Consider the following 25479-nt stretch of genomic DNA (forward strand, 5'->3'; position numbering starts at 1 on the left):
AATTTTATATATTCACTGCCTGGGACACAAGCAGACAGTCGGGAGTCATATGCATCCCTACTGTACAACCTAAGGAATGCCATAAAGGAAAACTGTCCAGAGGTGTGCTGCTTCTTTACGACAACGCACCAGGTCACTTCCTGTTGCCGCTGCTTTGAGAGACTGTGACTTTACAGAATTTATCCATCCACCTTACAGATTGGATGAGGACCCACGTGACTATTTCCTGTTTCGACACCTCAAGAAAAACATACTGGACGTCGCTTTGCTGATGTTTCTGCGTTCTTTGATGGACTGGACAAAAATTTTATTGTCTGGTATTTCCTCATTGCTAACAAAATGGAACAAGTGCATTGAAGTTCAGGGGGTTACATTGAAAAATAAAACAGATTTTTCCCTCTTTCTCATTTCCTTAGGTAGGTTGATAATTTCTTCAACGTCACTCGTAAAATGGTAGTTTCTTGTCAATGAATGCTTGAAGTAAACAACATTGTTTAATAGTTTAAATAATAAATGAAATAAAGCAAACATTTTTTCAAAAAACCATAAAGCTTTTATTTACAAGATCGAGAAAGAGTAGATCCAAGTATATTTACAGAACGGTTTCAAAACTTGGTTTTTACTCATCTCATGACAATTAACAACGTTCGTTTTAATTCAAAAGTTTAATAAACGAATGTTTTATAAAAAAATTTACATTTTAAAACCAGAGAAAAGTCAGCTGACGATATTGTAAGGAAAGTATTTTAAAAGTGAGATATGGAAGTTGAGCATTTTGGCTCCGAGGTATGAATTAGTAGAAAGAGGGTTTTGAGCTTGGTAGAGAGCTCCCGAAAATAGAATTCTCTTAAATCTGATCGTACAAATGGCAGGCATGTGACCTCTAAGTCGGTTTTTTTGTGCTTTCGTTTATGTGGTTACTCTCGAGGTCAAAAAATTCCAGTCCATTCACCTGATTCGCGTATTAGCTATAGGTCCTTTTTTTATCGAAAAGTTTTAACAGTACGGTTGGGAATCATCAATCCTGGACAAGAGGGAGTTTTCATGTTTGATGTTCTACTATTTAACCTTCTGTTGCAAGTCACTGCTGAGCTGTATCCACTTAAAAGAGTATGATTGAGAACATAGTAACCAGATATCACAGTGAAATCCTTTGTTTAAAACGGAATAAGATATTTTGGGGTTGTCTTGAAGCATTGGACTCATATCTTTCTTCTTGGAGGACCAAGAAAGAAAATTTGGAGTGAATTACCCGTTTAATTTGGAATTCTTCGTCTATTATCACCTTCATTGTCCAATCCTCATGGAGTGACATCTAAAATGGAAAGAATAAATGAATCAACGAATGAACAATGGTTGAGATGAACTGCGAATCTTAGAGATTAGAATCTTAGAATCTTACAGTGTTTGCTGGTTTCCTCGTGAATGTTATCAGCATAAAGACGAAATGGAAAAGGATCTACTTGATTCAGCTAGAAAATAAAAATCATAATTATGCACACGTGCGTATATAAAAGCAGATAATTCGAATAAAGTTTATAATTAATAATTTTCTTACATCAACTGCTTTCTCACAGAGGGCGCTTCGGAAATGACGGGATCCGAAACCCATGAAGCACACAATTACCGCACCCTAAAAAAATTAATAATAATATTTTGTACATAACAGTATAATTCAAATGGACCTGTGCAATATATGAAAGAAATGGTTCCAGAACAGAAGAAATGTAATAGCTTATAAAAATCCCCAATGGTGCATTGGGGCTCATGGCCAACAGGGGGCCCACTGCCCGAAACTTAATTGAGTAAAAAGGTTTTAGTTATGATTATGATAAAATTTATGTTGTCTGCGAACAACAGTTTTTTCATAGCTGCTGCTTCCAGGGAAATTTATAAGGATTTTTTATTTTTATCAAGGCAAATATTTCCAGGGGAGACCACACTAAACTTTGCATTGGGGTTCACTTTTTCTAGTTAGGACACTGACCGTACTATTAACAATTATGAGGTCAATATGACCATTAATCAATTGGTGCACTTAGCAACATTGTACGAAGTGCCACAACCATGAGCTTCAAAAATCGAACCTCATGCAGTCACGCATCCGTGAAGTTTGGTGAAACTCATGCAATTGGTCTTGACATTTAAAACGCTTTTGGTCGTTTTTGGCATGAAGGTCTTCTAAATAAGCTTCCTTTATGGTTTGCCAATAACTTTTTGTAATTGAGTATCCAGTTTTCTCTCTGACCGCTCACTGCCGGTAATGGTAGATGGCTCTCTGTCTTCTAATTTTTCCACTAATGCTGGTTTTCCCCAAGGTTCAGTTCTTTCTCCCATTATATTACCTGAAATCTTATCTATAGTTTAGCTGATGATAACACATTGCATTCCACATTCCAGTTTGAGAAACCTCGTCCTGCTCAATCAGCTTCAACTTCTCGAATATCTACTATCAATTCCTTAAATGCTGATCTCCAGGTAATTCTCCAATGGGCCAACTTAGTTGATTTCAATCTTTCCGGTACTCTGTCCTCTGTATTCTTGCAAAAATGATTCTTCTGCTCATATGCTTATCTTTATTGACACTCCGATTTCTACGCAAAATGATATATCTCTTTTGGGGATTACCCCAAATATTATTCTGATAATATTGGTCAATGTAACTCTTGCACATACCTTAAGAGTTCTTATCTGTTACCCCAACTGGACGTATTATCTAGATGTTCTGGGGGCAAAGACGTTTCACGTGAGCGGGTAGCTAATATCAGGGAAGAGAGCCTAAAAAACTTCAAGGGTTGTGTTAGGGTTGTTAAATATACAAGAACAGTAAATCTTCATTGTTTATACAGTAACGTTAGAAGTGTCGTCAATAAAATGAGCGAATTCGAACTGCTGGTTAAAACAAGTAACACGGACATAATAGGGCTTGCAGACACGTGGTGCCACCCGGAAATTGGGGATGATGAGTTTCAGTACGGCTTGTATAATGTATTTAGGAAAGATAGAGTAGATAGAAGGGGTGGTGGTGGGGTAATGCTTCTTATCAGAAGCAGCCTGAGTGCGACGATAGCTTTCCCGGATTCAGACATTTCACATGCTAGTATAGAGTCTGTATGGTGTGAGATAGTTGGAAACAAAGGTATAATGCGAGTAGGAGTAATCTACAGACCAGGTGATTGTGAAGATTATGACGAAAGCCTCTACATGCAAATGGAATGGGCGAGTAAGCGTCAATGCCTTATTATGGGTGATTTCAATTTGCCTCTAATTGATTGGAGTTAATGCGAAGGAAACTCGACATGGGAAACAAAATTTTTAAATCAACTAGATGACTGTTATTTGTATCAACATGTCAGGGAACGCACTAGAGAAAAGAATATCCTAGACCTCATCATCAAACATGAATCAGATGACATAACAGGGCTGACAGTAGAGGAACCAGTAGCAGGAAGTGATCATGGAGTTCTACGGTGGATGATGACGAGAGAAGTAGCAGAAGTAAAAGGCAAAGGAATGGGTTTTAATTTCAGAAAAGGAAATTACGATGCCTTAAGGTACTACATGGCCTCTATTAACTGGGTAGAGATCTCACATAGAGCGAATGAAATTTAATTATGGTATACCTTTAAAACATTAATCACAGAAGCCTTGAATGCGTATATACCATTAAAAAAATACTCCAAGAGAAGGGTTCCACGTTGGATGAATAGTGAAGTTGCCGCATTACTTGAGCAGAAAAAGGTGGCATGGAAAAGTTACAGAGCAATAAAAAGTACTGAAGCCTATAACAGCTACAAGGTGATGTGTAATAGAGCCACAGAAAAGGTTCGATAGGCAAAGGCAGTTTATGAGAAATCACTAGCAAACAGAGCAAAGAGGGGGGGATAAAGAATTCCGATCTGGTTTGTCCTGCTCTTCTTGGCATATATAAATGCCAAGAAGAGCAGGACATATATAAATGCCAAGAAGAGCAGGACAAACCAGATCGGACCTTTACGTAAGGGAAAGGGGATAGTAATAAATACACCAGCTGCCGTTGCAGATGAACTCAACAGTTATTTTGCATCGATATTTACAAATGAAAAGCCTTTTGTGGCAATGGGAAATTGTGGGAGCGAAGTTAAAAAATATGTAATTAATGATATTGAAATTTCGCAAGATTATTTAATGAAAAAACTTTCGAGCCTACAGACCAGTAAGGCTCCTGGAGTTGATGGAATATAATCCCTATAATCTTAAGAGAGGCGGCAAGCGAGTGCATTGAACCATTGAGGCTAATTATGCGAGATCACTAGACTCTGGGGAGATTCCCTTGGATTGGAAAAGTGCAAATGTATCTCCCATACATAAGGGTGGCTCTAAAAGTGAAGTTGGAAATTATCGACCTGTCAGTCTGACGTCAGTAGAAGGGAAAATCATGGAGGCAATGATCAAGGGTGGAATTCAGGATCATTTGGATTGAATTGAAATTCTCAAGGATACTCAGCATGATTTTGTAAAGGGAAAAATCATGTTTAACAAATCTGGTGCGCTATTTTGAAAGGGTCACTCACGAGCTGTATTTAGGGAATAATTTCGACATTGTTTTTTTAGATTTCAGCAAAGCTTTTGACTCAGTCCCACATGAACGGTTGCTTTATAAGCTGGAATTTTGAATCACTGGGAAAATCCTTAGATGGATAGAAGGATGGCTTCAGGAAAGGAGGCAAAGGGTTGTGATAAATGGCTATTCCTCAGATTGGGTTGATGTAAGAAGTGGTGTTCCCCAAGGATCAGTATTAGGACCACTGTTGTTTTTAATTTTCATAAACGACATTGATGAAGGGATAGAGGGCGTGATGTCTAAATTTGCAGATGATGTTAAAATTGGTAGAGTAGTTAATGATCACTGTCAAGCTGAGCTTCTTCAGAGAGAGACCTAGATAGATTTCAAGAATGGTCAGAAAAATGGCAGCTGTGCTTTAATCCAACAAAGTGTAAGGTATTACACCTGGGAAACAGTAATCCCAAAATAACTTATTCACTTGGTGGAGTTCAACTAAACCCAGTACAGGAGGAAAGGGACTTGGGTGTTACGATACGGTCAGACATGAAATTCTCTCAGCATTGTAAACAGGTTGCAAGGAAGGCCCATGGTGTCCTATCGATGATGTATCGAACTTTTGCAAGTAGAGATAGGGACGTGATAATCCTATTATATAAGGCTTATGTTAGACCACACTTGGAATACTGTGTTCAAGTATGGAGACCGCACCTAAAGAAAGACATCGAGCTTCTTGAAAGGGTGCAAAGATGGGTAACTCGCCTGGTGAGATCGGCAAAAGGACGTCCTTATGAAGAAAGACTTCGAATATGTGGGTTGCAGAGTTTGGAAACTAGACATCTTAGAGGAGATTTGAATGAGGTGTTTAAGGCTCTGAGAGGCATCAGTAAAATGAATGAGGACAAAATTTTCAAGATTATAAATGATGCTAGAACTAGGGGACATAAATTCAAGTTACGGGGGGGAAATGTTTAGATTGGACTGCAGGAAGTTTTATTTTAGCCAGCGAGTTATAAATTACTGGAATAAGTTGCCTTCATGGGTGGTAGAGGCCGACAGTTTGGGGAAATTCAAAGGTCATCTGGATAGTACTTTCGGGTAAGGGAAGCGCATAGGATGATAGGATTAATTTCCTTTTTATTTAATTTTTAATTTCATTTTATTATTTTTATTTCTTTATTAATTATTATTATTTATTTATTTAATTTTTGTTTTTATCATTGTTTTGTTCGGATTTTTTTTTTTTTTTGGCTGGTGCAGCATAAGCCATAGGCTTTCTTGCACCATACGGCCGTTACTAATACTAATACTAATACTAATACCCTGACTTCTAATCTCTCTTGGCACAAGCACATTGCAAATATTGCTTCCTCTGCATCTAAAAAACTTGGTTTTCTCTTTCGCTTTCGGCTAAGTTTTCTCTCAAACAGCTGCTCTCACTCTGTACAAATCGCAAATCCGCCCTACCATGGAATATTGTTCCCACATCAGGGGCGGTGCCCCAAAACCTCTCTCTCAGGCTTCTAGATTCTATTCAAAAGAGGGCAGTTAATTTAATTAATGACTCATCTCTAACAGAGTCTCTCTACACTCTCATAGACGTTCTGTTTCTGCTGCAAGCCTTTTCTATAGATGCTTCCATGGGCTGTTCTTCTGAATTGGCTTCTGTAATTCCTGCTCTCTCTCTTTCAAAACAGTCCGAAGCCAACATCCATTTACTGTCCAACTTCAAACTCACAGAAACAACCTTCCTTCTTTCTTATTTATTCATTCAACTTCCGTTATCTGGAACAACTTTCCTTCGTACGTATTTCCTGAAAATAACAATCTGCAAAAGTTCAAGTTTAATGCCAACAAATATCTTCTTTTATCTCAACCTTCAACCCATGCACGGTACTAAGTATTATAGGCTTTAATACCTCTCGTGTTTCGGGTTTTCAAAAAAAAAAAAAAATCCAGAGTGTGCTGTGTCCACCACTCAGGCAGCAGAAGGTGGCGGTGGTAGAGATCTGCACGGGCCTGGGCCTCTGTTGGGCCTAGTAGCACAAATCATAATTGAACTCAGGTCGGACTGAGTAGCAGAGATAATATTCGGGTTCGGGTACGCTCGGGTTTCAAACTTTATGAAATGTTATCAAAAGTATTTCAGTCTTTATTCCAATTTATTTTTATTTGCACGTAGCTCACGATGGAGGAAAGAAATTATCTGGCGCTGTTTGTGTTGTAATCGAGGACAATGCGTGGACTAGGAATGCCCAATTGGTGCTAGAGAAAGAGGAAGTCCTGTGTTCTTACGAGCAGAATTCTGTCGACCCAATCAATATTGTATTTCACCCATCTGTTCTGTTGTGCAATACAGGATGCATGTGTCATGTGACGTCTTAAGCTGCCTGAGACTACACAAAAGTAATTTACTAAGTCAACATATTTTCTGTAGCCTTGGATTAATTTGTGTTTGCGTGGTTCCCCAGTTGGAACGCTTTTACTTCAGTCTGTATTGGTTGAATATTTGTTTATTTACTCTGCAAATACGAATAGCCCGCATTTCATAAATCAATGTTAAGTTCTCTTTATTTTTCTTAAGGATTATAATGAAATTGGGAGTTTGTATGGAAAGGCACACAACCTCGTTAAGAAGCCAGGTTAAGAAGGCTGAAAAGGCTTGGCGGGCCTGGTCTTCATGCTTCGACCCGGCTTGGTCGATACAGTAACCATCAGGTTTGGATACGGGTCAAAATCCTAAAATTTCGACCGCTTGTGCATTCTTCTAGGAGTTTGTATCGTGGTAGGAGGAACATTCTGTTGGTACGGACTGGGTCCATTCATACATACTGTTAGAAAGTCGTGGTACCTGGATGAATATCTTTCTGTCATATCGGACTAACTTCACCCTGCAATGCTTCATTTTTATCTGGATTGCGACAAATTCAAGACAACAAGGCAACTGTCCACCGTGCAAAAATTGTATCTGAATGGTTCAAGGAAGATTTCCAAGATGTCCAACATCTACCTTGGCTACCCAATTCTCCAGATCTGAATCCAATAGAGAATGTCCGGGATATGTTGAAAAGGCAGTTCGGCTTCGCAGTTCTCTACCGACCACAATACAGTAACTGACAAATCCTGATGGTCAAATTTAGAGCTCGAATCCCTCTACACCTAGTGGATATTATACCACAAGGTGTACGGTATAGTATAGTATTAACAGGAAATGAAAATATGGAGTAAAATCCTCTGGAATGGCAACTGTTTGTTTGTTGGTTATTTGGTTTTTAGGAGCATTATCAACTAAAGCCATATTGCTCGGAAATGGCAACTAAATGCTCAATGATTTTAATGTCTAGCTAATGTCTTTCAAGAAATTTCAAGTGTGTTTGTTTAACACACTGCGCGAATCCATTAATTGGATTTTGAAATTGGACTTTACAAGTATTTTTATGGCACACATCAATTTCATTTAGTATAAAAATAAGTCATGTAAATGAGAATCTCAAAACTGATCTTGTTTGACTCCCAGATCTTTGAAGATCGCTTTGTTTTCCTTCAGAATGTAGTAATCTTGGCCACTCCCAATATATAAACTTCAAGAAGATATTAATAACATTACAAGAACATTGTACAGTCATACTTACAAGGCACGGGGTAACAATCTGGAAGAGTTTTCTCCATCCTCTTGCAGTTTCCAGTCCGAAGTCGATCAGAGCCAAAGTTCCAATTGTCCAGATAGCCTCGAACACCATCGCTACAGTGAGCAGAGCACGGGTCGCAGAACTAGACGGGTGAAATAAATATGTTACACAAACAAATATTTTGTTTTGTTTGGAAATTATTCTTCAGGAGACAGATAAAAGAATAATTTTCAAAGTTTTCAGTCTATTGTGTCTGTAAATAGCGTATATGCTATGGTTAGTTTGTTGTTTTCTGGATGAAACAACATGCAACCCTTCCCGAGACCGACTAACTTGGCCATGATTGGGGAAAATTCATTAAATTCTACCCCTCATTGACCTGCCCTTTTCTGCAGAGTTGTTTGCTACTTGTGAGGAAACAAATATGGTGTAACGCACAGCATCTGAAATGTTGTGTTATACACCATGATTATACTTTTTGACCAGTTCCATGACCAAGGAACTGGTCAAACCAGATCAATGATGTCATTATGACCAAAAGTAGGCTTACCCTCATGCATTTTTCCTTTAAAACCCTTGTTTTTCAAAATGTTATGGTACCCAACTATTTTTGGTAGATACTGTGTATGAAATGACCTCTCTCTCTCTCTCTCTCTCTCTCTCTCTCTCTCTCTCTCTCTCTCTCTCTCCAAAGATTTTTATTTTTTATCTGATTTAAACCAAAATATCCGCTTACCTAAGTTCTTCTCGGATTTCATACTTCTTTATGACTGGACTGTCTAGATTACAACAGATTATGAGACTCCACAGGACACACAGCTGTGAAAAAACAGTTCTAATGAACAGAATATACGAATTTAATATTTCTAAGTATTTATTTAAAAACTCCAAGTAAAATAATTTCAAGAAACTGGGATTCTTCAGGATAATTTAAATCACAATGACTATATAAAGTTACTGGGAGTTTTAGAAATATGTAAATAAATTTAAAATAAAGAAATATGGCACCATTAAGTTGTAGAAAGTTCAACAGAGTTAAAAAATATATTAAATTCAATTTCTTGTTCATATTAATGGTAAAGAATCAAAGAAATATTTTCTACTTACACCACCAAGGGTCAAGAGAGGAACTACCAAGGTGAGTTTCATCTCTTTCGTAGGGCCAACTAGACACCTAACAAAAATGTAAACATAAATAAAAAGAACATTCTTTCGTGCTAGAGCTTATCTCCCCCTCCCCTCAATGATGGACCGGAGAAGATTAGAGATACAATTAAAACAGAAACAAGAAAATAAATTATGGAATATCTAAGTAGTTCTTATTTTTTAATGGAGGTAAAGCATGCACAGCATCAGCCAAAATCATCAAAAATAATGCACAAAGCATGTTTTAAAAGATGGTTGTTTCAAATAGACCCTTACCTTGTATCGTACCCATAATTCGGCAACACACCAATAATGATACCCACAATGACTGCAGGAAAACCTGTAAATATATTAGTGTTAGTAGAAAGTAAATTAATATTAGTATTATTAATAATAAAATAAATATTTTTTCTCTTTATACAGTCAGAAGAATTCATAAGATAAAATTTCTGTCCATTCCCTCCAATATATGCCTAAATCTTAAATTTATTCAAGCTCCCCACTTCTACAACACCAGATGGAATTTTGTTCCAACAATCAACCACCCAATGGTTGAAGCATTTATGCTCCCCATGTGTAGTATGAGCAAGAAGAAGGATTCAACCAGTATTGAGTAACTTAATTCAAAGCCATAAATATCTCAGTCAGATCTCCGGACGTTGCAGCCTTGTAGCTGATGCCTTTTCTGGTAAGAACACCTTTTGTTCCCTTCACTAATCTCATTGCACTTCTCTGCACCCGTTCCAACAGACCCCCTTCCTAAATTGAACCTTAAGACCTATAAGGAAGACTCAGTTTGCAAGACTGGACAGTAACTGTTTGTATTTAAAATTTTTTCGTTAAAATAATAAAAGTTGGTAATGTTTCCTGGAACTAAAAGCTCCTGCCCTGTTCAAGTAGATTCCAAATACGTAGTAGTCATCTGATACCACATTTTTGCTCAGAAATGGCTAGTAATATTGAAGTATCAGTTGGTAACTCTAGCTTAAAATCACAATGGAGAGAACAAGTAATTTCAGGCACTCATAAAAGAGAGTACACCTTTTGAAATACACTTACCCCAGCCAAGAGGAAGATACACTTTAAGTCTTCCATCAACCACACCATTGACTACCGCAGTAAACAACGCATGCGCCTCAGCACACAACCAGCACCCTACTGCAGTGCAGAAGTAATGAACACAACCGGATAAACTCCGACACGATTCCTAAAAACAAAAAATCTGTTTTAATTTCCGCGTATAAGTTTTAAGAATTTCTTTTTCAGTTGAATAAACTGTTCCAGTTTCTTACCCAGTCGTCCATTTTGAAATGAATGCAGAAAAACGAGAGTAAAGCTCCAAGGGCTGCCAACGAAGTATTGAGACGGATCAAATGGAACTGATCATGAAGATACCTGTGATTAAATAAGAAAACAAATTCAATGTTCTAAATTTCAAATCCAGAAGCCCTTATGTCAATGCAATATTTTTATACTAGCTGTACTCAGTCACAAGATACGTACCTTTTGATGATTATGGCACAGATGTAAAAAATGAGCAGGATCACAGAGGCGAGGTATCCGAACCACTTGAATGCCGACACCCACAGATCCTCAACGTAATTCCTTGTATTCTAAAAGATAAACAGACACATAAACGAATGATGATTGCTATTTCTTTAATAAATTAATAACTAAGATACTTAAAGTCACACTCGGATTTATACTCTCCTACAGAATATTTAACATAACTCAAGTACCAGTTGATACGGGAGCTGTTTGAAAAGTAAGGTGGCAGGCGTTGTTGTGGAGAAAAAATCATACCTTTTCTGATAGCGAAAAGTCACTGGAATAGATAAACATGTGTTGTTCCTTTCTTGTTCCAGAACATATATTCCATTAACAAAACATGGTGAGTTGCAGTGTCTGTAGAAGAGTCCTACAAGGAAGGGGTTTTTACCTTCAAAAGGGGAAAAGAGGCATTTTTCCGAAGTTAAAAAAGAAAGCCTACAGCTGCATAGTCGTCTCAAAATTGTAGTTTTCGAGTAGGATCCAAAAGGATCAGCCACTAATATTACCTCCATGGAAGATAAAGTTCTTCGTGCATGGATCCGCATCTTTATCATTCCAATAACATCACGAGGGAGATAATAAACAGGCGTTGTATAAAGCCAAAATGTCCCAGATGGGTTCTTGTTTATAACCTAAATATGCAGTTAATTTTTTCGACCGATTCTACCCTATCATCCTTCAGATTTTTTTTTCCAGTGGAAGCACTCCATTATATGGAGCAATTAATATCTCAGACCTATTACCGAAGACACAAAGAACCCAAAGCCTTCCAGATACTTCAGACTAACTGTCTTGATGTTTCTGTGTTGAAAGTATTTGAGATGCATTCAACCAAACTTGTCTTATTGGATTCATTTCTAAATCCAATTGAAATCTCGCCAATCTCAATCCAATTAAGATTCTGTAATTGGGAAGGCCAATGCAGTTAGCCTGAGTTTACTCTCGTATTCTTAGAACCAGTTCTGTACATTTTGATATTGTCATATGGCGCATTATCCTGTTAGAGACCCAATTACAGATGGCTACATTACAGCCGTGAAATCCAAAATAATAGCCGCCATATACAAAATCACACAGTGGAGATGGGGAAACCCCTGGTGCCGTTTGACACTAAATGCACAACACACCTCATTCATATGCTCCAATAAGCCATGAAGGGAAGCACCTAGTCGGAAACAATTTCGAGATAACCTATGACATTCAAATATTACTCCACTGGTAGTTTGGAGTTCAATGTGCACCACAAACACATTTCTCACACCATTAGTTACTACCTCTGTCAGGATGGATCCAGAGACTCATGCTGTTTACGTCATATTATGGTTTTCTCATCAGCGCGAAACAGTAGGAACGGGCATTCGTCAAACCAAGCAATGTTTTTCCATTCCTCCACTGTTCATTATTGGTGTTCGTGAGCCCACTGTAGCCGTACGTTTTGGTTTTTTGCTGACGGGAGTGGAACCAGGTTTTGTCTTCCGCTGTAACACAGAATCCGTGAGAAGGATTTGGTTGTGCCTTCTGAAATATCTCTTTGGTTACTATTGTTGTACTGGGTTGTTACTGGACTGACTGCCTTTCTGTTATCCCCCATAAGTTTTATCAGCTTCCATTGACCTCTGGCATGAATGAACGGTTTCACACTACAGGATTGTCATTGGCTGGATGTTAGTTGCTTATTGAACCAATCTAATACATCCGCGATACAGTTGTACAAAAATCCCCAACAAGGTTCTAGTTTCCGAAATACTCATACCGAAGCGATTGGCGCCGACTACCATGCCACGTTCAAAGTCACTTAAATCTCGGATCTTGTCCATTCTCGTACATATGTCAGAATTTGATCTTGCCCATTCTCGTACATATGTTAGGCAATCATAATCTTTGGTAAGGATTGCCAAAGAATAAGATGATCTGTTGCAGACCATCCCATTCTTTGGCAAAATAGCAGTCCAATTATGAGAAAAACAGGTATTTTTCCATTGTCCTGGATACTATGGTGACATATCTTTAGGTTTGTATGGTAATAAGAAGTCGGAAAATATTATTTACTTCCTTATGTGAATTGGTTTGTAACTCCTAACCGGCAGGCCCATGTTTAAGGTGGACGTTAGATCCGTCATTGCTGCAGGAATACACAATACAGGAATGGAAAGCTAGAGGAAACATCCTCGCGAATCCAATTCTAACACGAGATTTCTATTGCCATGGACATTTTGTCGTTAAACTGTTTCTTGCGGTGAGAGTCACCACGATTGGGACACACCGAAGGACAACAGACGAAGCTCTCTACATGAATGGGATTCCCATTGTATATTCCTCTGTATGACCAATGTATATTCCTCTACCATCCCATAATGGGATGGTAGAGGAATAACATTGAATTCTGAACAAATATGAATTACATATTTGAAATGCGAATTTGAAATACAAACCAGGACAAATATACTCCAACTCTGTGAATTTGTATTTTTAAACATTCAGCAATGCAGCTAATTGGCTAACTCGAAGAATATAAGTTGCCTCAATAACTGCCATCACAAAGATGAGGATGATTGACCAGTTTTCCTGTTCTCTGTGGTCTCTTTGGGGATGGATCTTTTGTGAGCTCATTTTGTCCTGATGAAGGGCAAGCCAGAACAACCTCTCTACCAGATTGAGCAAAAGATGACAAAAGCTTTTTTCACTCGGTAACTAAGAAATTCGATTTATTTGAAAGCAGCGAAATATCGAGGCACTAAGTGAGAGGATTTACCGTATTTAGAATAGAATAGAATCTTTTTTGTGTTTTATAGAATAGAATCTTTAATTGCAGCAATGATAGACATACAATTAGTCCCGTCACGGCATGGTGGTGCCAGGGGTTTACAATTTTGCCTGACAATGAGATTCACCGGACCATAAGGGCACCCATAATTTAGAAAGAGAATTTTGTACAAAGTATTCTGTTGCATATATAACTTGTGAAAATACTGACCTCCTCCTATTCAGAAAATATATTGTAACTTGGGAATTCGAAAACTTCAACAAGTTGCGGTATATTTCTGAGTTAGAAGAGGATTAAAACGTCTTTCAGCTGCCCTGTTTACCTGTTCTTTTGCACAACTTAACGCCTTCAATTTGAAGCCAACAGCATAGAAAAACTCTCTTCTGCCGTTTTCTCACTAGTCCGACTACTTTCAGAAAAAGGTTTATAGAACGAAAGTTCTATTGTTTTTATTTTCTTCTTCTTTTCCCATTAAGTGCTGCTCGTTGGCTTAAGACAAAGCATCCTTCCACCTTCTTCTTGGCCTTTCTCTAATTCGTTTTTATTTGTTGTATTTTTTTTAAAATATCTATCACCTTACTTTCCAGCCTTCGTACCTTGAAGATAAAAGCAGCTATATTAACGGTACACTAACAGTACGATTTGAGTTTTGGACTATTTACCAAGGGCCTGTCCATGAGTGCCAACAGAGCGAACATTCCAAGTTGGGAGCACCTGCAGGTTGTGGAAGTCTTGTTCGAGCTTGCAACTTTGCAACCTTTTGTTGTCCATCCTCCAGGCTGGGTGCGCCTGCAAAAATTCATAGTTGGACATTAACGACGGATTCAATAGCAACTTCTATATGAAGAACACGAGAGTTCAAATTAATTTATAGTATCGTTATGAAAATCAAACTGAATTTACAACTTTTTTGGTGCAAGTGTCACAATAATCGGCAATATCATATAAATTGCTTGCAACGTACCCTTCGATTACCAAATCACTTGACCAGGTCACACAATATCGCTTTAGAATCTACAGAGAAACAAAAAATTGGTCTCGATTTTAATAACACCTGGCAGTGCAATTTTCTTTTATTTTTTAACTCGGGTACAAATGTAATATAAATTATTAAATCTCTTGGATTAGACTTACTTTAGCTTTGGCATTGGTTAATTTGTCTCTTGGATCACTGTTTTCTTCTTTCTAGAAGAAAAAAATCGCCATTGATTTTACATAACTAAAATGGTGCTCTTTGAAATCCAGGATACTAGCCACAGTACACAAAATCTTACCTCACTCATGTGCTCTAAGAAAATGAGAACTGGCTGCTTGTTATAAGTGGGACTCACGTCCAGACCGATCACTCTGCTGTCCAACATTATACGAGAAGTGTCGTTCTGCCTGTAGGAAGAAACCAATGCCATTAGTTCTATCGAAAATGAAACATTTAAGTTCTTTCTTCATATGTCAGAATAGAAAGAATCTTTCATGACACACTGTACTTACGTTACAGAATTGTACAATGGTGCAAACTTATGGAATGTGGCGTACAGGACGGACATGATGTTTACATCAGTTCCTGGAAGACAAACATAGATAAGAGAACGAATGAGCCACAGGTAAAATATTAAACATTTCAAAGATCTGTAAAAATATATACATGTATTAGTTTCAAAGAAAATTGATTCATTTCGAATTTCCAATATTAAATTCCAATTCCAATCATTACCTGTAAAATTTACGATAATGTAAGGAATTCATACGTACCTTTTTGACTAAACATGGAGGTTGCTATCCTGATGTAATCCTTTGGATTGTTCCACCAGTGTTCCAACTCTCTCCAGCGAGGGTCATTCTTGTAATCAGGGAAGTACATGTACTTTGTGAGGTTAGCAAGCTTTTCTGCAGTGATCTTCTCCGACTGAGTAGCTGGAAAGAATTTATCGCTTAGCAAATTGTAGAAAGACATACTTTGTGAGTCAATGTGTTACCCAACAGTATTGAAAAATTTAATACGTATTTTGACAATACTTTTTAATAAGTATTTTGATAAAACTACATTCCTGTTGTCCAAATATTCTTTTAAATTTATGTAATATCTACGATGGTCTATTTTCCCAAATTACTGGAAATCTGCCATCTTAAGAATTCAATTGAACTTTGGAAAGTCTCCTAATCTTCCCAGGTCTTACAGTCCTATCGCTTCAGGACACAGACAGCTATTCTAGTAATCAATATGGTTTTCGTTCTAGAGTTGGTACTGAAGATGCCTTTGTTACTCTTCTGAATTTCATTAATGAATCTTCTTCTAAATACGTCTTGGTACTTTTTATTGACTTACGGCGCCTTTGACACTCTTTGGTGGAAGAGCGTCCTCGACCATCTTAGAACTCTGAACTGCCCTGCTAACCAATACAGTGTTATTAGGAATTATTTTTCAGATAGATCTCTTAAGGTAGCATCGGATTTTAACACAGAAGTCTTACGTGGATGTCCGCAAGGGTCTATTCTTGCATCCTTGTTTTGGAAACTTGTTCTCAACCAATGGTTGCTAAAGGTTTTCTCAAATTGTTCATCAACTGACTTTTATTTCATTCAATACCATTCATTAGGGAAAACGAGAATTCTATTCTTAAACAACTTCCTGATTGGTCAACGCTTAACAAACTTACTATTTCTCAGTAAAACTTTTATGATGGTAGTCAAAGGCACCCTTTCTCCAACTCGTCCTCCACTTATAAAAATTAATGCTAAATCTCTTTCTTTCTTTCTCTCTCTCTCTCTTTTGTAACTACCACAAAATTTCTTCGATTACTGCTTGATAATCGCCTTACTTTTCTTCCCCATCTGACTCATTTGTCTGACGAAGTTAGAAAATTTGTCTTTCAGATTGTTCACATTTCCCATCAGGACAGAGGTCTGAACCATAAGATTTTGCACACACTATACAAAGCTGTTGTTTTACAAATTACCACTTATGCTGCTGCGGCCTGGTTTAGATGCACTAAATTGCTTACAGTTCACTCTAAGCTTGGTTCGATCCAGCGCAATTTCCTCTTCCTAGTACTAGTACTAGTTAGTGCATGTAGGACTATCTCTACCTCTGTCCTACAAATTCTATCTGGTTCACTACCTATATGGTAAATATTTAATTTACCATGGATTTTCTTACTTCCTTCGTAAAGGCCTCCCTGCAGAATTCAATGAAATTCAAACTGACTTGTTCTTCAGTACTAAACAACGAATTTTACAAATTATTGATGATCATTGGCATGCTGGTATTTTCTGGCACCCGCTGGAATATCGCTATATCCAGTGCATGCGAGATATATTGCCTTTCCTGAGTAGACAGTAATTGTAGTGACCCTGGTCCTCATGGGAAGTGGCTTTCCGTTTGACCGCTGCTTCCTGGTGGCTGGCAGTCCAACCAACATAACACTACATAATCACGCAGACAACACTACACCCACCCATTGGCCTAAGTATACAGAGTCTGTACCACTACAGAGAAACATGGCGAGTTGAATTGACGTTCCAGGTACCAACATTCATCAAACACATATACAGCATTATATCAACATATTTTATAAATAAATACAGATACCAATCGCAACTCACCTACATTTTCAGAGATCATCACAAGGTGAATGGGTTTGCCTGGAGGGGCTTCCATCAGTTTATCCATCGCCCATTGTTGGATAATGTTAGTCAAGTTGCTGGGTAGATCTTTCTGTGAAGGAGACAAGAACAAAACAAACATAGTACACTTCATAGAAGAGGAAACAAGACTGTGCACAATTAATATCATTTAAATTAAAAAGCGAATTTTATTCTACGGGAAGGGATGATGAACTTGGGAACTCCTTGAAGACCCAATCAATATTTAATGCTTGCTTTTTCTATAAGCTCCTCTTTTCAACAACTTTCCAATCAAAGTAATTCCCCTCAAACCATTGAATTTCTAGTCTTGTACGTTTACTTAATTTCTAGGTCCATTGCACAAAGTTCCGTTCTGCCATTCTCACAGCTATTTGGTTTATGAAGTGGGCCTCGTTCTCAATCCATATAGAAGTACTTTCCATCTGTGTTCTACCTCACTTCTTCTATGTCTCACTAATTGTTTTCTCAACTTTTATGGGCTTTTTTTTTTTTTTTTACTTGGTGGCTGAGTTAGTCGGTCTCAGGAATGGAACAGCACGGTTTCTCCAAAAACTCAAGGGCGGATTATTCGGATTTCTGCAAAGGCGTATCCACTGGCGTATGATTAAGAGCTTGGGTACTGGCGTATGATTAAGAGCTTGGGTACTGGCGTATGATTAAGAGCTTGGGTACTGGCGCAAGGCTGTTGTCAATGCAACTTTCCCATTTTGTTTTCATTTCGTTTCGAGAATCCCCTCTGGGCTCGCTGCTGTGCCAGTATCAGAGTACCACCACCACCCTCTCCATACGCCACTGGATTTATCCATAAGTTGAGATAAACTAAAAGATATAAAGTATAAGTCGGAACAGTAAATTAAGTGTCATATTAGTGCTACCCCGGCTAACTCATCTTCCCATATGTATGTTCATAAATTGCGTGTGTTCTTCGGTCGATTTGTTTGTTTTTCTGGATGGAAAAACCAAGTCTTCAAGGGGGGAAGGAACTTTACGAGACTTGAAATTGTGAAACCCTGCATTATCATATCAAGGATTTTATAAGGCTTACAAGCGAATTTACAAGCCTTTTCCCCTTCAGTGGCTCCCTTTCCCATTAAGAAAAAGTCAGAAGGAGTTGAATTCGATTATGTGGGCGACCGTGGTGGTTTCAAGGTGAACCGGTAGAGCCGGTGGGAAATGAGCGTGACCATTATCAAGATGTGCATATAGCTCTCGTGGTTGTGTTTATGTTTACTTAATAAGTTTCTTGATAATCGCATTTTAGCGTGTCCACTCTGACGTAATTGCGTTATTATGGAAAAATAATTGATGCTTCTGTATTGGCATATTTTAATGGATAGTCTGTTTGCTGACATATTAATGAATAGATTAAATGAAGAAGGTTTTTCAGGAATAAGACTGGATTAAAAAAATGCTTTATAGATTTACATATTTCCAAGGGCGGATCTTTGGCTCCACGATATAGAACTAAAATCCTACCTTTGTGAACTGTTCTGGGATGAAATTGGTACTCATTTTAATTTTGTAGACGCTATCAATTGGATGATTAAATTCAGGAGGAACTGGGATTGAAAACGAGTTTATAATGGACGAAAGAAAATGCAAAGATAAAGTAGTAGTGGGATTTATTTTAGAGCATCAGCGATTAAGGCCATGTTGCCCCATATATATTGTCTGTAAATTGGGTGTGTTCTGTGGTCGATTTTCTGTTTGCTGGACGAAAAACCGGAGTTTCAGTGAGAAAATAACCATGCTACCCACGCCTGAGATCTACTGACTCAGCGACGTTGTGAAAATGGCCCATAAACATTCCTTACGTCATCGACCGGTCTCGAACTCAGGTCTTTCCCACCCTGTGTGGGAAGGACAGTGATCCTACAAACTGTGGTACCCACGAGCGCTACTCAAAGTTAAGATGAAATCAAGAACCAAGCAACCACACCAACATATACCTTACAGGAGCTAACAACTGAAGCTATAACACCCACCATATTGGAAGAGGAGGTCAGATTTTATCAAAATTAGGAAGAATGGTTTGAATGGCGAATCTATCAAAACTCACCATTTCTAGTAGATTTTATCTGGCCCAGATGCAAATAGCGAATCTCCTATACTCAATTTATAGACACAATACAGGCGTGTGTTAAGCGCCAAAGCAACTGAGGCCAGGAGGCATGAATATATTTGCACAATAGAAAGATTATGTGCAGGGGGAGGCAGTCTGAGTTCAGAAAGATATCGATGAGAAGAAACAGTAAACAATATTCTGCAGTTATCTAAGCAATATTTTGGGTTTGGGGTATCAGTGGATGAAGATGATGAGAAACATGGCATTCTGAATAAAACAGTAAGTGTAAGGTTTTGATTTTCTGAGAAACAAATATCGAGTATATTCTGTGATCAGGTCCGTGGACATTAACAATGTCCACTTGCACAACACCCCCTCACGCCATTTAATAATAGTCACCCGATAGGATACTTAATAGGTTGATGGAATCATTGACAGCGGAATTCATATAATTGAGGTTGCATAAGCCTCTCATAGCCATTATTCTTTAACTTTTCAAATGCTCGAAACATAAACAGTCTTCCAAGAACTTTATCATTAAGGATACTTACCTTTCCCATTTCACGCCATCTAGAAACCTCGCTTTCGGAAAATATGTTACTCAGCGCCTCCTGAAGTTTCTGTATTAAACATAAACACACAGATGACTTTACTAATTGGTAACTGAAATCATTAATTATGATATATCAAATTCTTGTACCTCCCGCTACACGAACATAGTGTAAATGGTACTTACATACAAGGTAGTGAGGTCCTCCTTGCTCAGTTTGCCAGGAAATGATCCTGAGGTTTTTGAGGTGATTCGTTTCATGATAGTTACCATATTCCTGAGGTTTTCCCTTTGTACATCTTCAGCACTTTGGCTCCCACCAATTAAACTGCCGCTGCCAGGAGATACATCACTTCCGCTTGAGTCGGTGGTACCTTTACCACCTTTACCATCGTTGTTATTGGAGCTTTTGGTGCCACCTTTGTCACCTTTTTCTCCACCTTTGTCACCTTTTTCTCCTCCTTTGCCATTCTTTCTATCCTCTCCCTTCTTTCCCGGAGGGGCGCAGTGGTCCCCCTCTGAGCCGAAAATGTTTGTGGATGAATCTAAATAGAAACGTTACAGCTTAATATTTCTGAATGCAATATTTGAACTACTGCAGCCATAACAGCCGTTTAAGAAACTTTAATATAATATCGTTCAACAATTCTGATGATAGCTTCTGTTCATGGATCCAGGAGTCCATGAACAGAAGCTAAGTAACTACCGATGCCTTTACCTTTCTTGATAGTTTTCATGGGCCCTTGAAAATATATTATGGAAGCAATAGTAGCGTATCAAAGAAATATAAATGGAAGGAGATACTTACTCGTTAAATAAGCACATTCGCCAGCTGGAAGATTCGAAATAGTTCTCATTATAGAGTGCGTGACGTCCTTCACGTGCAATATGGTTGCCATGACAACTTCAATATCATTGAAATCCAAGTCGTCCTGAAATGAAAGAAGAACAAAGTAAGCAATAACTTTTTTTAATGTGCGAGCAATTAACTGTCTTCTACACAGGTTTTACCACATATTCGCAAATTTTAATGAATGAGACAGGATTAAGTTTTGAAATCTTCTCGATAATTATTGATTTTAACAACTCTATAGTCTTAAGACTGACATCATACTTTATTTCTTAAGAAATTATCCATCTAGATGTCATTGTTCAGCAAGAGAATACTGGGGGTGGGGAAGGAAACATCAGCTTAGTAAAAAACATATCTTCTTTGAATTTGTAAATAGATAAAATGATTTAACATTCTTAGGTAGGAGTCTGCAGTAACAGCAAAAGCTTCAAGAATCCAGTGTCTATAAGATCGTCTTGATATAGTGGTATGCGAAATTTTTAAATTGCCTGTTGTGAACTTCATTTTAATTCTGAGGGTCCCTAGAAAACATTAAAAAAAGGGGATAGGGGCTTTGATACAATGCTTAGATATAATACAATGCTTTGATACAATGCATTATAGACCAATCCATCCACTTTTATTTGATATTTTGTCTTTTTTCATTTAAATAAAAATGGAATTATGAAGGAAAAAACAGCATGGTTTTAAAAGGAAAATCAAGGTTTAACTAACCAGAATAGCTATTCGGGTAAAATCACTCATGAGCTACATGTAGGAAATAATTTCGATGTAGTTTACTTGAATTTCTGCAAAGCATTTGGCTGAGTAGCGTATTTTTTTTTTTTTTTTTTTATGTGAACCCCAAACACGAGAGCTATTAGAACCTATAGTACTTAGTACCGTGCTTGGGTTGGAGGTTGAGAAGACGAAAGAAGATATTTGTTGACATTGGACTTGAACTTATGTAGCCTGTAATTTTCAGGAAATACGTACGAATGAAGGTCGTTCCAAAAAATGGCAGTTGAATGAATAAATGAGGAAGATGAAAAGTTGGTCCTGTGAGTTTATGGATAGCATTTCCAGTCAATGGGATAAGGTCATTAATATACAAGAGGAAAAGAGTTGGGGAAGAACTGAACCTTGGGGGACACAAGCATTAGTGAAGAAGTTAAAAGATAGAGAACCATCTAACATCACCTTCAGTGAGCTGTCAGAGAGAAAACTGGATAACCAATTACAAAAAACAGTTTGCAAATCATAAGATGGAAGCTTGTTTAGAAGACTTTTATGCCAAACACGATCGAAAGCCTTTGAGATGTCAAGAGCAACTACTTGTGTTTCACCGAACCTTTCCATTGAATTAGTCCATAAATGGGTAACATAAGCCAGAATATCACCAGTGGATCGACACTGACGGAATCCATACTGGCGATCGTTGATCAGACGCAAGGTTTCTAGGTAGTTTAAGAGTTGGCAGTTAATTGATTTCTCCATTATTTTAGAAAGAGTAGAAGTAATTGCAATTGGACGATAATTGGATGGGAGGGATTTGTCACCCTTTTTTGGATCTGGCTGGATATGAGCAAATTTCCAAGCAGAAGTAAAAACACCTTTGGATTAAGAAAGTGAAAAAAGGCGGCAAAGAACAGGAGTAAATTCAGGAGCACAGGTTTTGAGAACAAGTGGAGAAATACCATCGGGACCTGGAGCTTTCATAGCATCTATCAAGATTCGTCAAAATCCTTCTGACATGCTTTTGACGAAAGACCACTGGAGGCATTGAATGGAGCATGTTGGGAATGGTGGGAGGTGATTTACCAAGATCATTAATAAACGAGTTGGAGAAAAAATCGGATGGTAGCAGGTCAGCTTTATCCTTGGCTGAAGTGAAAATAGAACCATTTGGTTTGGACAGAGGTGGGAACAGACATGGGCAAAAGTTGCGGCCAATAACTTTGGCAAGAGACCAGAATGCTCGGCTACCATTAAGGCAAGAAGCAAGTTTTCTACTTAGCCTGTTCAAACTCTAGTTTGCACTCATTAATAACTGCTTTACAACTGTTGCGAGCTTTGGTGTAGGCAGAAAATGAAACTGAAGAATTAGAAACAAGCCAATTACGATATGCAACATTCTTCTCTTGGACAGCCTTAGCACATTTATTGGAAAACCAAGGTTTAGATAAAGGACGAGATTTTAAAGTGGAGTGTGGGATAAAGGATTCCATTTTTGCAAGAATAATTTCACTGACACGATCTGAGCAAACGTTGACATCAGAAGTTTTGAAACAGTAATCCGACCAAGGAAAAGAAGAAAAGAAATCACGCAGGTCATCACATTTTGCATTCTTTTAATGCCAAACAATACGAGGTTGGGAATAGCCATAAGATAAAGGCGCCATTGGAGAAGAGACAATCACCAAGTTGTGATCTGAGGTGCCTAAAGGACCTCTCATTTCTACCGTGTACTTAGAAGGGTTGTTTGGGAGAAAAAGATCAAGCGTGTTGGCTGTATGGTTAGGCTTGTCCGGTATTCTTGTAGGTAAATAAACAATCTGTGCAAAGTCATTAGTAATTGCAAAAGCCTCAGCATCTCGACCAGCTGGTTCAGTGTGATTAGAAAACGGAAGCCAGCTGGAGTTGTGAACATTAAACTCATCAAGCAAAATTACCTCACTGTTAGAAAAGTTGGACTGGAGAAAGCCAAGTTGCAAAGAGATGAAGTCAAAGAGCTCCAAGTGATTAGTGGAGTTGGGAGAACGGTAGAGACAACAGATGAATTTGCCACAATGAGGTAGACAGATTTTAAGATAGAGAAGATCGAAAAGAGGAGATTCCGAATTACCAAATCTCTGACACGGAATATCTGAACGGCCATATGCACAAGTACCACCTTTGAGGCGAAAGGAATCATACAACGAATAATTTGGGTAACTGAGATGAGCAGTAGTTGAATCAACTGATAACTGAGATTCTGTCAGAAAAAGTACATGGGGTTTGTCAGACTGCAAGTGGAAATGGACGTTGAGATTAGAATTGAGATCACGTACAAATTTGTATATTTGTGAAATGAATTAGAAAGTGTTTGGGAGGTTTAAATCTCTTCGCAGATAAGCTTAGTCTATTAGTTTGACAATTCATGGTGTATTCAATAAGAAAAAGCGAATGGGACATGCTGCATGAAGTAATGAAATTTTTGAATATGGCGTACACCTGGTAAGAATATACCCAGATCCTTGACACAACGTGGCCTCGACAATGCTCCCCGCATACACACTACTCGGACTCCCTCAGTCACTATCTGGCAGAGTAGAGGTAGCAAGATTATACACTAGCTGATCCGGAAGCCTCCTAGAGAGTTACCAATAGGTTCGGTCCGGTGTATTAACTAGCGGCCGGCCTGCGAACACCGTTTTAGAGCTGTACCCTCGAAATGTAAGGAATATTGGATCTCGCCACGATGTTCATCATAACCTCAAAAGTCATCAATCAACATGTATGATGGAAGAGATGGGGAATGGTTGACAGGAACTTAGCTCTGGCGACTAAACATGGGTTCCAGCAATTCAAGCCTCCAATAAGCAAAGTGGTGGTATTGCACCGGTTGATGAGAGTCATCTACCACGTAGTACTGCCTGGTAACACAGAGGGGCTGCATTCTTCCATGTTGTGTGGGCGCCACACCTCGACCTCTGCTTACGTTGGTTCACCCACCATGTGCTTGAGCATGGAGGTTATACCCAGGATTACTAACAGTCCCGCCATCGTTAAGGTGTAAGCAGAGGATTTGGCTGTCAAAGACCGTCCGGACTTCGCCGAAATTGGGTCCATATGAACTGAATTTCACTCGAATATCAGTTCCATCAGCATTTTAGACTCCCAGGTAACAAGTACAGCTTGTCTGCCATATCTGAGAGAATGTCTATGACAACCTCAAGGAACATATAAGGTGGAACATGTTATAATCAAAGGGAAAAATCCTTAAATGGATCACAAAGCGAAGTGATTTCGGGATAGGAGGCAGAGGGTTGTGGTTAATGGTTATTCTTTAGATTGGGTTAACGTAAGAATCGGAGCCATCACTGTTGTTTTCGATTTTCTTCAATGAAATGGAGAAGAGATAGAAGGAGTGGTATATTTTGATATCACTCTACAGATACCAAGATTGGTAGAATAGTTAATGGTCAGAGCCAAGCAGCTCTTTCCATTAGAACTTAGGTAGACTTCGCAGATGGTCCTAAAAGTGGCAGATATGTTTTAATGCAGAAAAATGCAAGGTATTACACTTTGCGGAATAGCAATTTCAAAATAAAATACACTTGTTGGGGTTGAACTAAGGACAAAGAGGAAGAAAGGGTTTGGAAGTTACAATATTGTTGGACACGAAATTATTCGACCTGTGTAGATACGCGGTAAGGAGGTTCTATGGTGTCCTATTATTGATTTATCGAACATTTTGCTTGTGGCGTTAAGGAGATCATTATACCGCTGTTCAAGGCAATTGTAAGACAGCTCTTGTAATACTGGATTCAAGTATGAAGACCGCAACTAAAAAAAAAAAGACATCGCGCTTCTTAAAATGGTCCAGAGATTAGCATCACTTCTAGTGAGACAGACAAAAGGAAGCTTCAAAGTTCTTCCCATATGAGAAAAGACTTCAAATATGTGGCTGCAGAGCTTGGAAAGCAGATATCTTAGAGGAGATTTGATTGAGGTGTATAAGGCTCTGAGGAAAGAAATTAAAATGAATGAGGATG

At 38.3% G+C, this 25479-nt stretch overlaps 1 protein-coding gene across 1 annotated transcript in view; it reads right to left on the bottom strand.

Annotated features, from left to right (window-relative positions):
- Positions 1-774: 774 nt before the first annotated feature.
- The window catches only part of LOC150082450 (adhesion G protein-coupled receptor L2-like), a 29176-nt gene continuing 4471 nt past the window's right edge, over positions 775-25479 (bottom strand). The window contains exons 6-25 of the mRNA XM_090377758.1: positions 20699-20822; positions 20077-20435; positions 19892-19960; positions 17234-17345; positions 15383-15544; positions 15122-15194; positions 14908-15016; positions 14768-14818; positions 14598-14647; positions 14296-14422; positions 10822-10931; positions 10611-10713; positions 10378-10525; positions 9595-9658; positions 9280-9346; positions 8909-8991; positions 8176-8314; positions 1559-1633; positions 1403-1472; positions 775-1315 (exon numbers count right to left, since the gene is read on the bottom strand). Of these exons, the coding sequence (XP_090233884.1) occupies positions 1302-1315; positions 1403-1472; positions 1559-1633; positions 8176-8314; positions 8909-8991; positions 9280-9346; positions 9595-9658; positions 10378-10525; positions 10611-10713; positions 10822-10931; positions 14296-14422; positions 14598-14647; positions 14768-14818; positions 14908-15016; positions 15122-15194; positions 15383-15544; positions 17234-17345; positions 19892-19960; positions 20077-20435; positions 20699-20822 (2109 nt within the window). The 3' untranslated portion in view covers positions 775-1301. The remainder of the gene's footprint in view (positions 1316-1402; positions 1473-1558; positions 1634-8175; positions 8315-8908; positions 8992-9279; positions 9347-9594; positions 9659-10377; positions 10526-10610; positions 10714-10821; positions 10932-14295; positions 14423-14597; positions 14648-14767; positions 14819-14907; positions 15017-15121; positions 15195-15382; positions 15545-17233; positions 17346-19891; positions 19961-20076; positions 20436-20698; positions 20823-25479) is intronic.

This window comes from Mastigoproctus giganteus, chromosome 7 (assembly GCF_048544385.1).
Source record: "Mastigoproctus giganteus isolate SK-2022 chromosome 7, ASM4854438v1, whole genome shotgun sequence".
NCBI classification, from domain to species: Eukaryota; Metazoa; Arthropoda; class Arachnida; order Uropygi; family Thelyphonidae; genus Mastigoproctus; species Mastigoproctus giganteus.